General features: G+C 41.3%; 1 protein-coding gene across 1 annotated transcript in view; it reads right to left on the reverse strand.

The window, feature by feature from the left end:
- Window positions 1-14,333, reverse strand: part of MAP4K4 (mitogen-activated protein kinase kinase kinase kinase 4) — a 131,921-nt gene that overhangs the window by 28,078 nt on the left and 89,510 nt on the right. Inside the window, exons 19-24 of the mRNA XM_073614774.1 lie at window positions 11,509-11,517; window positions 10,744-10,919; window positions 10,357-10,477; window positions 9,369-9,551; window positions 5,213-5,330; window positions 4,071-4,241 (exon numbers count right to left, since the gene is read on the reverse strand). Of these exons, the coding sequence (XP_073470875.1) occupies window positions 4,071-4,241; window positions 5,213-5,330; window positions 9,369-9,551; window positions 10,357-10,477; window positions 10,744-10,919; window positions 11,509-11,517 (778 nt within the window). The remainder of the gene's footprint in view (window positions 1-4,070; window positions 4,242-5,212; window positions 5,331-9,368; window positions 9,552-10,356; window positions 10,478-10,743; window positions 10,920-11,508; window positions 11,518-14,333) is intronic.

The following is a 14,333-nucleotide window of genomic DNA, read 5'->3' on the forward strand; positions in this document are numbered from 1 at the left end:
AGCTAGGAGAGCCGTCGGGGGACCCCAAAAAAAAGGCCATTTGGGGCCACTGTGTGCAAAACAAGCTGCACAGTGGAGGCAAGTAGGACATGTTTTGTTATTTTTAAAAAATAAAAATCGAACCTTTCGTGTCACTTTAATTGGCTCCTGTCTAAACTGGCCCTAGTCTGTGTATAAATGAATGTGAGATAGGGACCTTAACTTCCATATCGGGCCCATTCTGGCGTTCCTCTCCTACATGTAAAAATCATCTTTTTTTTGCCAGAAAATTACTCAGAACCCCCAAACATTATATAAACCGTGGGGAAAATATATATTTGATCCCCTGCAGATTTTGTAAGTTTGCCCACTTACAAAGAAATGAAGGTTCTATAATTGTTATCATAGATGTATTTTAAATGATAGAGAGAATATCAAAAACATCCAGAAAAAAACATGATACAAATGTTATAAATGGAGTTACAGTTCAGGGAGTAAAATAAGTATTTGATCCCCTACCAACCAATAATTCTGGCTCCCACAGACTGGCTACAGCATGTGCTTATTAGGTACAAAGATTAGTTCTGTCAAATTAAGGTGGTGCTCCTAACGACAACCCGCTACAGAATGTCTTTCTTCCATTCACACCTCACGATTATGGCCAAGACCAAAGAGCTGTCAAAGGATGTCAGGGTCAAGATTGTAGACCTGTACAAGGCTGGAATGTGCTACAAGACCATCAGCAAGAAGCTTGGCGAGAAGGAGACAAGTGTTGGAGTGATTATTCGCAAATGTAAGAAATACAAATTAACCATCAATCACCCTTGGTCTGGAGCTTCATGCAAGATTTCGCCTCATTGGGTAAGGATGATCATGAGAAAAGTGAGGGATCAGCTTGTGAATGATCTCAAGGCAGTTGGGACCACAGTCAAACAAACTTTTGGTAACAATACGCCACCACGGATTGAAATCTTGCAGTGCCTGAAAGGCCCCCGATCTCAAGAAGGCACATGTACAGGCCTGTCTTAAGTTTGCTGATGAACATCTATATGATTCAGAGGATTGGGAGAAAGTGCTGTGGTCAGATGAGACCAAAATGGAGCTCTTTGGCATTAACTCGCCATGCCATGTTTGGTGGAAGAAAAATGCTGACTATGATCCTAAGAACACCATCCCTACAGTCATACACAAAGGTGAAAACATTATGCTTTGGGGCGGTTTCCCGGCTAAAGGTACAGGCCAATTGAGGGGCCAATGTATTCTAAAATCTTGGATTTGAACCTTCGTCACACAGCCAGAACATTGAAGATGGGTCATGGGATTGGTCTTCCAGCATGACAACGACCTAAAACATACCACCAAAGCAACAAAGGAGTGGCTCAAGAAGAAGCACATTAAAGGCCATGGAGTGGCCTAGCCAGTCAAGTGACAGCCAAGAAACCTTAAAAGGGGTTGTAAACCCTCGTTTTTTTTTTTAAATAACAGATCATACTTACCTCTATTGTGAAGTTCGTTTTGTACAGTGTGGCCCCAATCATCATCTTCTGGGGTCCCCTAACGGCGCTCGCGGCTGCTCCTTGCATCGGTAAACCCCCTAGGAGAAGCTCTCTCCCTGGGGGTCACCTTGCGGGCGCGCTCCCGAGTCCAGCATTTGCGTCCACAGACACAGAATGTGTCAGAATGTGGCGGGGTTCTGGTCAGTGTCAGAAGTTTTATCAGCTTAATGCATAGGATGCATTAACCACTTCAGCCCCAAGAGGATTTACCCCCTCCCTAACCAGAGCACTTATTGTGATACGGCACTGCGTCGCTTTAACTGACAACTGCATGGTCGTGCAACGTTGCACCCAAACAAAATTGATGTCCTTTTTTTCCCCACAAATAGAGCTTTCTTTTGGTGGTATTTGATCACCTCTGCGGTTTTTATTTTTTACGCTATAAACAAAAAAAAAGCGTCAATTTCGAAAAAAATTATTAATAAGGATATATTGATTGGTATGCGCAAAAGTTATAGCGTCTACAAAATAGGGGATAGATTTATGGCATTTTTATTATTAATTTTTTTTTTTTTTAGTAATGGCGGCGATCTGCAATTTTTATGGGGACTGATATTGTGGCGGACGCATCGGACACTTTTTACATTATTTTGGGACCACTGTCATTTATACAGCGATCAGTGCTATAAAAAAGCACTGATTACTGTGTAAATGACACTGGCAGGGAAGGGGTTAAACACTAGGGGGCCATCAAGGGGTTAAGTGTGTCCTAGGGAGTGATACTAACTGTAGGGGGATTGTCTCACTAGAACATGAAAGAGATCACTGCTCCCGATGACAGGGAGCAGTAGATCTGTCGTGTTGCTACCTTAGGTCTCTGTACTGTCTCTCTGATTAATGTCCTCCGTGCCTGGTCCATGAGTTTTGGTGTGCGCCTGTCTCTTGGCTGGTTTGCTGTTGTGCCATGTTCTTTCCTTTTGGTTAGGATAGATTTGATGGTGCTCCTAGGGATTATCAAAGATTTGGATATTTTTTTATAACCTAACCCTGACTTGTACGTCTCAACAACATTGCCCCTTACTTGTTTGGAGAGTTCCTTGGTCTTCATGGCAGTGTTTGGTTAATGGTGTCTCTTGCTTAGGTGTTGCAGCCTCTGGGGCCTTTCAGAAAGGTTTATATATGTAATGACAGATCATGTGACAATTAGATTGCACACAAGTGGACATCATTTCTCTATTTATGCGACTTCTGAAGGTAAATGGTTGCACCAGAGCTTTTTATGGGCTTCATAACAAAGGGGGTGAATACATAAGCAAAGCACATGCCAATTATCAGTTTTTTTTAATTCTGAAAAATAGTTTTATGTATATATTTTTCTAAATTTTACTTCACCAAACTTAGACTGTTGTGTTCTGATCCATCACATATAATTCAGATTAAAAAAACATTGAACTAAAGGCTGTAATGTAACAAAATAGGTAAAAAGCCAAGGGGGTGAATACTTTTGCAAGGCACTGTACCTGTACACCCATTTGCCCAGCCGTGCCATTGTGCCGACGTAAATCGCCGCACGCTGGTCGGCAAGGGGTTAAAGTGAGCGTTTACAACCCCTTTAAGGATTTAGAGACGATCTGTAAAGAGTAGACCAAAATCCATCCTGAAATGTGAGCAAACCTGGTAACCAAACACAGGAAATGTCTTACCTCTGCTTGCCAACATGGGTTTCTCCACCAAGTACTAAGTCATGTTTTGCTTGGGGATACAATACTTAATTTATTCACTGAACTGCAGCTCAATTTAGAACATTTGTGTCATGTGTTTTTTCTGTATTTTGAAATTCTGTCTCTATCATTTAAAACACACCTATGATAAAAATTAGACCCTTCATTTCTTTGTAAGTGAGCAAACTTACAAAATCTGCAGGGGATCAAATAATTATTTTCCCCACTGCATATATATATTTTTAGAGACCCAGGGGAATAAAATGGCGGCTGTTGCAATTTTTTTGTCACACTGTATTTAGGCAGCATTTTTTCAAACGCTTTTGTTTTGGGAAAAAAATTTTTTTAAGACTTAAAAAAAAAAAAAAAAAAAAAGTTTGGTACCTAAAAATTTCCCATAGCCTACGCTTTAAAAAATGTTTACAAGTTAACAGTTTAGAGTTAGAGGGGATCTTAGGAGGTTGGGGGGTGCCCGTAAAAGCAATCAAGCGGGGGGGTAAACAATCGCTAAGATGGCGTACATGTGAGAGTAAACACCGGGAGGAAAACAAAAAAAAAAAAAACAAGTTATCTGGATGATGCCTGTAGCTGCTGGCATGATTTAGATATCTCCACTCAAAGTCCAGTACATCATGTGACGGCCTACTGGCGGAAAGTGGTTAAATTGTAAGCTCTTGAGGGCAGGGACTGATGTGAATGTAAAATATACAAGTAAAGCATTGTGTAAACTGATGGTGCTATATAAGTACCTGTAATAAATAAATAGAATAATGCAGAGCAAAGCATTTTGTACAATTATGACCGTCATTCATGCAAAGTAGACGGTTTTACATAAGACTGTTCTTTTAAGTACCATATGATGATAAAAACTCACCCCACAGAGCTGCACATAATATCTCAGAGTTAAACCTCTTCTTATATTTGCGAATCTCAGGGGTGTCACTCTGTGGCCTTGTGTTCGTGGGATTAACATTAACAACTGATCCTTTCCTTGTAGGATCTTGTCTCATAGCATCGGGCCTCAACGCTTCACTGGAAAATCCCACTAAAATAAAATTAGTATTTTTAAGGTTAGCTTCCAGTGTGCGCATGTAAGTACCTGAAAGATATAAGCGGTTATATGTTCAATGACAAAACTTATTCGTTTCATTGCCAGCTTTATTTACACTGCACATAGCAAGCAGGGTGGGGGGAGGCAGACACCACTAATGGGACTGAGTGACACAGATGCACCTACAGTAACACAAAATGAACTGAAAATTAACATTTAAGGCAGGCTGAGATCTGACCAGCCGACATGGGTAATTATACTAGTTTATTAAGGTAATAAGGAGATCAGACCAACAATTTAACATGCTGGATATTTTTTTTGGTACAGAGGTGATAAACAAAAGAAGGGTCAGCTCTGCATGCAATTGGGAGTCAAACCTTTACTGACAAATGTAGCCAGCAATGCACGGGGTGTAGAAAAAATTAGATTCACTTTCGTCATATCCAAAAGACAGCAGAACTGAAATACATTTCTGGTCACTTGACAGTGACCACGTACAACTCAGCGAGACAACTAGTAAAGCAAGGCAAAATATGTTGAACGTAATGATCTTTTACTGATGGGTACTGCAGTGGGCAGCTGCTAATCACGATACCAGAGTTCTTTCACTGCACAGCTAATGAGGAAGGCTTCTTTCCTGCCTATGTTTGGTATAGTAAACGATAATGTAAAGGTTGTTAGAAGCAGGGTAGCCGTTAGCCTGGAGCACAAGAACACATACTATATTTACAGGAAATCAGAAGAGAGGTCAAGCAGGTTGGAGATATCAAATATCAACAGTATCTACACATCAGTAATATATATGGTTATGAGAAAATGCCTAAGAACCATTGTCTGTTTTCAGGTTAGACTCTAAACGTTAATCATAAAGAACTTAATTCCTGAATCACCATTCACTATATAGCACTTAATGTAGCAATGGTATAGGCTGAACAGATGCTTAGTGCTAAAAGGAGGACACTTACCCACTGATGTCACAGTTGTACCACTGGACGGAGATATCTGTAGTAATCGAGGATCAATAAAAGGTGTGAAGGAGGAGGAAGATTTGTGTTTCTGGAGGGTGTTACTTGCTGACTGGGTCTGAAGCAAATGAAAAAATGTAAGTGAACATCAAAGTCTTAACATAATTCTGATACTGTGCATGGTGGTAGATGGTGAGGTGGTTACATTCTATTATAAGAGAAGCTGGGTGAAAAATAAGGCAACTATGATTCGCATATAGATTATAATTTCTATATAACATTACCGATAACATAGGAGCAATTTAATTCAAATTAGGCTGGAATATCAATAGGTCTTTATGCCAATTCTACACTGCTGTGATTGTAATTGCCTAAACTACTATACATGCACTAGGTTTGCTTTATCTAAGTTTATTTTGGCTGAAAACTTTATACATCATGGCTTTTAATATTACATATCATGTTGTACCTAAAATTCTGTAAATAGGTGAAAACCAAGGGCACTTTAGTAAAATGTTTAGAAAATGAATACTTTTTAAGGAAACAAAACGGAAAAAAAAATACACTAACTGTAGTAGTTTTATAAGTTATTGTAAAGCTGTGATATTCTAAGACTTATGCTGTAGCTCTTCAATTTAAACGGTCAGTAAATCTCTACATTAGAGCAAACTACTGCCTGCAAAACAACACAGTGCAGTGCATGTCAGCACTTTGTGGAAGATGATTAAATAGCGCCATCTGTCTGCTAATATTTGACAGCACTATGCAAGTGGAACTTGTACTTAATCTGCATGTCTGGGCAAAAAAACAACATCCCCCTACACACAAAATTAAAGTACATCCCGGCAATACATGCACATATTTACACAAAATATCTGTTCTTCCTGCAGAAAATTCAATAAGCTCCTAACTTTCTGTAGTGAGCTGACAAACTTTTCTGCACTGAAATCTCAAGAGAATTGCTGACAACCCTATCAGAGTTCTTCCCTCATGGACTACAGGACACCTCCCCCTTATGTTATGGAGATATGGAAAGGGGTATGGATGGAATTGCAGTTCAGTAGGGGAGAATTCAGACATGGCAGATAACATTGCTCACAACACAGTGCGACTGCTGAAATCCCAAGCATATTGCAAGAATTTAGGAGCCAATTGGACTTCTGCCAGAATTATAGGGTATTTTTAAGTAGAATTTTGTAGAGACAAAATGTGGGGAAATGCTAACTTATTGCAGAGCTGTGCTACATTTTTAGCCCAAATTACCAATTAAATTAGGCAATTAAAAAAATCCTTTGTTATTTTTATATTCATAAAACTTTTGTTTTGCTTAAATAGCCAAATTGAAAAATAATTTCTGTAGGTTCTAAAACAAAAATAATTGTGAATGCACAACTTGTACCTGCTTCAAAAGAAAATATCTGGAAGCTGGATAAATAGAAAAATCCAAATCATGACAATTTAAAAGGTCAGTGTAAGTCAATGTAGAATGAAATACTTGACACAATACATTGAACATAGTGATTGATTATGCCATTAAAGTGCATTAGATGAAATACATTCATAATGTTTGCTTGCAGATGAAGCTGGCACATAAACAAGAGGAAGAAAAAGATGTTGCAGGGATCATAAGCAAACCACAAGCTCAACACTGAAGCAAAAAGGAGAATATGAGATGCTTAAAATAATTCAAAGCAATAGGTGTATTAGCCAGCAGCTCATAGTGAAAGAGACACATACAGCAAGAAAGATCTATCCATTTACTGCAAATGGCACTAAAAATGTTATCATATTGGTTTCCTTTAAGATCCTATATTTCTTCCCATAAAAATAGGGATAGCTAGAGCAATTTGTGAACTTGGGACAGTTTGTAGACAGAAACAAATTTAGGCTGCCCACTCCTGTTATGGTTTGGTCATCCGAACCCGATTTGCACTCAGATTCAGATGGCTCAAATATTTACAGTTTTGGCAATATGCACATCTAAAGCTGCCAAATTCTAAAACACTTACACAGAGCTCATGCAGTGAGCAACCAAAAATGGTCACACAATGACAGCATACAAACAAAAGCAAGAGTCATCAGACTGGACTTTCCTTCCTGCTTTTTCATTCTTCCGTTATCAGAGCAGATATTGCATTAGGCGAGGGAGCATGTAGATCCCAGGCCATTTATTTACAGATAAAGGGAAAATTACCTATTTGAAACTGAAAGACTTTACAGTAGCTTTGAAGCATGCAGGTGGTATGTTAGAGGGCAAGGAACACTAGAGGAAAGATCACTGAAGGAGAGATCTTTTATAGCACTAAAATTAACATTATGGGGTTAATTCACTAAAACTGGAGAGTGCAAAATCTGGTGCAACTCTTCATAAAAACCAATCAGCTTCCATTTTTTTTTTTTTTTTTTTTTTTTTTTACTTTGGTCAAAGCTTGAATGAGAAGTTCACGTAAAAAGAAATAAATGGTGCACAAGTTTTTTGCAGGTAAAAAAAAATGTGCATTCATTTTTTTTTTTTTTTGTAGTAGGGATCCTGTAAAGCATTGCAGACTGCACATTGTCGGTGTATCTGCTTGCCTGTACATCCCATATGGGTAAGCTGATACTCACTGACAGGAAGACTCAATGAACTGCCATGGCGCTCCACAGCGCCTTGGTAGTTCATTGAGAACTACAAGCCATGAGCCACTAAGGATGTCGGGGCTTGTAGTTCATTTAGACACACACAGAGATGTGTGTACGATGACAGTCGTGTGAGCGGAGCCCCACACAGCCGCGCTGTTTTCAAACAGTGACAGCTAGTACAGGGAAATTCTCCCTGTACTGCTGCCGAAGGGAGGGAGGGGGGCAGCAGCTGCAACACTGGGAACATGTTACATGTTCCACCCTAAAATTGGGTGTAGCATGTTCCCAAAGGTGCAAGTACCAAAAGAAAAACATCCTAATTGGGTGCCAGGACTTTAGTAGATGTGAAGTTGTTACTGAGGTAGACACATACAAATGCTTATTAAAATAAACAATCTTTATTGTTACATATAGCTTAAAAATCGTGAACTTATTCTCTAATTAAACAAGCTGAACTTAGAAGTTGCTTGGCTATCATGCACAGCTGCACCAGATTTTGCATTCTCCAGTTTTTGTAAATCTACCGTGGTGTGCCAGCCCCTCAGCTAACAGTCAAACTAATCTTTTCTATTAAAAGATGCAGTTCTGAAAATAGATATTAGTGGCAAATAAATATATAGGACTATCACCCATCTTGCAACAATTTGAGTGATGGAGTAATAACTTTCAAAGACCTATAAGAATTATTGGTAAAATATTTCTCAGGTTTCATATACACAGCCATGATATAGCAGTGCTCCCTGTGTGTGGCTAACCCCCACTGAGTGCTCCCAGGATATACTAAGCTTAACTACAGATGCTGTTGCTGAAGTACACACGCCTGTCAATAGATGCAAATAAACAATGGCAACTAAAGTGAGGGAAAGAGAAAATGAGCAGTGGGTGCACAATACACCAATGTGTATGAGCGCTCAGGGCTCTAAATAGTTTTCTGCTTTAACTCAGTTCTGTGGAACTATGCTCTCCATTAGGCCTTGTTCACACCAGCACACTACAGCGCACACCCTTGCAAGGGCAGCGTTTGCCTGTATGGGGATGCACAGGTGCTCTGTGCATCCCTGTTCAGGGAGGCCCATTAATGTCAATCGAGACACTTAAAGTTTTTTCCAAGAGCAAATAAATTTTACAAGCATTCCTAATGTACAAATTATGCTCCCCACATGAACATCCTACTATTCTACACTGATAAGGTTCTGCCTATATCTCAAAGCAGATGAGAAACACTAACAAACGCATACATACATATAATGCAGAGAAAAAGTGCAGTACCACGTGAGGCGTTTGGAAGAACACAGAACAAATGAAACATGTTCACTGATGCCTAATCTGTAAAGTAATCAGTGAACTTTGTAATGTGCCGTGAATATTTAGTTGACAGTACAGACATGCAGATGACAGTGCAACACATGAATATAGGCTCAGAGCGTTTAGTTTTGCACGACCTAAAAAAAGTTTAGAGTGGTGTTAAGAGGGAAGCATCTCACCAGACACCACCCTATTTACTAAGTAAGCAGCCAGCTAGTGTCAGACATACCTCATTAGCAGTTAACTTGTCCTGGGGTGTCTGTGGGGACATGGTAGGTGTCGGCTGACTTGAGGATGGGGAGGAGGTGGTGGAGGAGGAATGGCTTTGCTGTAAGAGATCTGGCAAGAGGTGAATGCGCCCGGCAAAGCCATTGCTCTCAAGTTGATTGGCACGCTTTTTGTCAACTGTACTCTGTAGAAAAAACAGTCACACTTGTCTCGTTCAAGTGCTGCTTTAGTACATACTATCCCTGGCAAATTCTAAACGTTGGATTACAATTCACATTACTGACAGGGGTAGGACAGTCAGGGCTGCCAAGTAACTTCATGTCTTGAGGCCACAGTAAGAGGTGAAGGGTTTTATAATAAAAGCCATTTTTTTTTTCCTTCAGTTCGCTTACAATGGCTTTTGAATGCGAAGGTAGAAAATCCAATTGTTATGCAGTCTTGTGACAGTACCATTTAAAATGTTAGGTGAATATTTAATGGAGTGTATTCAAAGTACTGGGAAGCCAACACCCTTGACCAAGATGCTGGACCAGCAAGCATGAAGTCATATGTTTACAAACTCTGCATTTTCTGAAGCAAAAGCTAGTATTATGTAAAATAGTTTAGGCACCAATTCAAAATGTTAGTGTTATAACGGAAATGCCAGATTAATCCTCTTTTCCTTTAAAAAGGACTATGGGACTGATTACTAAAGGTCTGATCTGTGCTTGCTTGATTATTAAGCACTGCACAGTCTTCTGGTTCAGAAAACCACTAGCTTATTAGAAAGTTAGTAGAGTGCGCCTGTGCAAAACATGCAGAAAGCTGCAAATGAAAGGACTTCATCTATCTACTGCTCATGCACAGAAACAACAAAAGCCTGCCATAATGAATGGGTGCTAACTGCTACAACATATCACAGAGGACAGAATGCAAGGGAATGAACAGAATGAATGGAAGAGTTGGCTAGGTTATTTTTTTTTTCTTTTCTTACAGACTAGGTATTATACCTGTCGGACGATTAAAGTGCCTTCTTTGGAAGGAGTCATGGCAGGTTCACTTTCCACATCATCATGGACAATCATTGTTTTTACAGATTCCGTCTCTCCATTACTCAGATTCAGTGAGGACCTGCACAGCATGCAAGGGATACAAAGCAAATGTTAAGCCTCCAAACAAACTGACACATGACTGAAAAAAATCTAATACCACTAAAACTAGCATTCCCTATAGGTAAAGAAATATGAAAGTGGAGGTGCTGGTCAATAAAACCAGTTTGCTGTCATTTTGCTGAGAATACTTAAAATACAAACATGTGTAACTGACTAAAAGAGCACTTTTTTTTCTCTTCAATGTTTACCAAAAGACCAACGTGTAAGGGGCTAGAAAAGACATACATTGCTCTGGCATCCTCAGGACCAGAGGTTGATTCATCTGCTCCTTCTTGCTCCATGTCATCATCCTCCTCATCTGTAGTGCCAGAATCCTCACTGGATGAAGAATAGTCAGTTACTTTATGTAAAGGCCGTACATCTTCCACAGCACGAAGTTCTTTCGCCAAAGCAGTCAAGTCCTGGATGTAAAAGTAAAGGAAAAAAAAAAAAATCGTACATAAAAAAAAAAAAAACAAAAAACACATTTTTGACAGAGAATGATGTACTAATGGCATATTTAAAGTAACCAAACTAGTAAATGACTGAAATAAATTAAACCAACATGGTCACTAGACTATACAGCAGTTACTACCCACCTAAACTCCCCAATACAGCCCTGTTAAACCTGGTATTTTCGGGCATGAGGTGTGCCCGTATATGCTCCCTTGCCTCCTAAACTGCAGTGCTTGTTTAAGTGATGAACTGTGAGGACTGAGCACTGTCACAAATACTAACGCTTAAGGATTGTTTGGATGGGATCTACGACATCAATTTTTTTTTCTTTTAAATGCAGCTGAGCGGAAACAAGTCATGCTACAAAACCGTTGGACACAAGCAAGGAAATCAGGAGAGGTAAAACAATGAAGAAACTGCCGCTTTATGCTTTTATCAGCAGGTGTAAGCTAAAAAGTAAATAAATGTGAACAAGTCATAGATAGTTTTTTGCCGCAAATAACTATACTGCTATATTTGTAATCTTTTGAATGATTCAATATTTAGTCTACTTACCACTTCTCCCTAGACAGTTGCACCATATGTGATGAACAGACCAGAAGAAAACATAGAAGACATATTAAAGAAAAATGTCAGCGGAAAAGTAAACCACAAAACATGCCAACTTAAAACACATCAATCTTTAGAAAGAGGTTAAATTTATGGCAATTCAGTTTTTGAAACCAACAATCAAGCTTGTTTTCTGCTTGGATGATGAAAACCCACTTGTTTCAAGCCCAATGGAGGTTACAAAGAATGGTGTGGAGAAAATCTTTACAAGTAGATAATAGGATTTTTGACTTACCGTAAAATCAGTTTCCCTGAGTTCATTGACAGACACAGCCTTCTTTATTCAGAACCATAGGGTTATATAGTCTCTGCAGGAGTAGTACTAGGCAGTACAAAAACAAAAAAACACATGGCTACGCCCATGGGCTGTCCTTAGTATATAACCCCCTCCCTGCTGTAGGTATTCAGTTTAGTAGCAAGCAGTACTACAAGTATCAAAAAACTCCATAGAGGGATGGGTGCTGTGTCTGTCAATGAATTCAGAGAAATGGATTTTACGGTAAGTCAAAAATCCTATTTTCTCATTCGTTCATGGACAGACACAGCTTTCTTTATTCAGAACCATAGGGACGTCCCAAAGCAGTGCCAAACATGAGGGGTGGGACAACGAAAAATCCCAAGGCTAACACAAGAGCCAACCAGGTAACAGGAGCTTCACCCAGGACAAGCTGGAACCCAACCTGAACGATACCCCTTCAAGAGGGAATAGACCCTCTAAACAGCAGCCGTGAATACCATGAGCCTGACCTCCAAACAGACTCAGTGGCTGACAAATACACCTGAATCCCCCAAAAACACATCCAGGGCAGATTAGGCAAATTCCTTGGGATGTGCTGACCAGGGACACAAGAAAGGCAACACAAAATTCCTTATTCAAATGGAAATCCAAGGACAGAATTTTGGCAAAAGGGCAAAAGCACCACCTTAACCTGGGTAAGGTGAATGACAAGATAACGCCACCATATTCGACACCCTGCAAGCAGAGGTGATAACCACCAAGAGGCCACCTTCCGAGAGTAAGCAGTGGAACCTCCCGAATATTTTGAGAGAGCGATAGAGAGGCTTCTGGAGAACCGAAATCACCAAGTTCAGATCCCACGGCGGTAGAAGAAACTGCACCAGTGGAAACACATGTCTAACCCCTTGAATAACAGGTACGCACCAGGGACCAGGGAGTGCGACACCAGGGGACGCTGAAGACCACCACCCAGGCTGACACCTGACCTTTAAAAGGTACGCAAGGCCTATTCCTGCTCATCCCCCCGTAAATGGAGGTCAGAATCGGAGCCACCTAGAAAGAATGACAATGAATGCACAATGACTCACACCAGGATATATGCACTTTCCACATCCGAAGGTAGAACCTCCTAGGAGGTAGACTCCCTAGCCATCAACAGTGTCGGACCTGCAGCACCTGGCTCATCATAGCCAGGCCTTTAAAACCAGCAACTCTAAAGCAGAAAAAAGAACGGGCCTTGGGACAGTAGATCCTCCCTGAGAGGCAGTCGCCAAGGAACGTTGGTGACCAGGCACACCCGGTCAAACTACCAAGACCGACGGGACCCATCCAGAGCCAATAGAATGACCGGAATCCCCACAGCCGTGATCCTGCACAAAAAGCAGACCAAACGTCACTTGTCCCACGGGCTACCAGAAGATCCCATGACCTTACCAGAAACCTTGGCACCATCCTGTTGAGCCAAGAGGCAAACAGATCTACCTCAGGAGTGCCCCAGCGGAGACAAATCCGATGAAACATGGCCCAGTGAAGGGCCCACCCCATGGTCCAACCCTAGCCAACTTAGATGTATCCGTCTGACAGGGCCGGAACGAGACGTTCTGCCCACCAAAGGATACTGGCAACAGCCAGGGCCGGCAACAGCCTATTTGGCCCGCCCTGGTGAAGTGTATAAGCCACCACTGTTGCCTTGTCCAGCTGGATCCATACCAGGAGCTCCCGAAGTCGAACAGTCCATGATCCAGACCTAGACTGATCGCGTGAATTTCTAGGATATTACTCGGTAGTCTGGATTCCAGCAACGTCCAACAACCCTGAGCAGAGCTCAGTCCCAGGACATCTCCCCATCCGGACAGACTGGCACTGGTTGTCATCCTCTTCAATACAAGGGGAGAAAGGATTTTCCCCGCCGAAGAACCGGAGAGCAAAGCCATCAGACTAGGGAACCTCTGGTTTCCTGACTCAGCCGAATCCGATTGTCCAGGGACCTTGGGCATTTGTCCCATTATGCCAGGATCTCCCCAAAGGGAGCTTATATGGAACTGTGCCAATGGAATCGCCTCAAAAAGATAGATATCATCAGGCTCAACACCCACATGCAGATCCGCAGAGGAGGCCACCTGCCGGACAGTAAATGAAAAACGCAGCATGCAACTTCTGGAGTTTGTCCAGGAGAAGAACACGCTGCCCAGAGCTGAAGCCTGATCAGGCTCAGATAATCCTACGTTCTGGCTGGGCCAAAGCAGACTTTCGATAGTATAGACGCCAACTGAAATCAGCCAAGGTCTGAATAGGAACTATGTTGCTCCTCGAGGTAATCGAGAAGTCTGAGAAGAAGATCATCCAGGCAGCCCAGGACCGCAAACCTCACTGACGTAACCATGCCAGATCGGACCAACAGGTCCGCCAATGCAGCAAAGGCAGGGGGATTCTGCTCCCCTCCAGGTATGTCAGCTGGACCCTTAGAAGCCATGGATTCCTCTATTGGAACCATGGTTGCCTTGAGCAGCCTAGAGACAGGGGGGTCCACTAT

The sequence above is a fragment of the Aquarana catesbeiana genome, linkage group LG02 (genome assembly GCF_042186555.1).
Source record: "Aquarana catesbeiana isolate 2022-GZ linkage group LG02, ASM4218655v1, whole genome shotgun sequence".
NCBI classification, from domain to species: domain Eukaryota; kingdom Metazoa; phylum Chordata; class Amphibia; order Anura; family Ranidae; genus Aquarana; species Aquarana catesbeiana.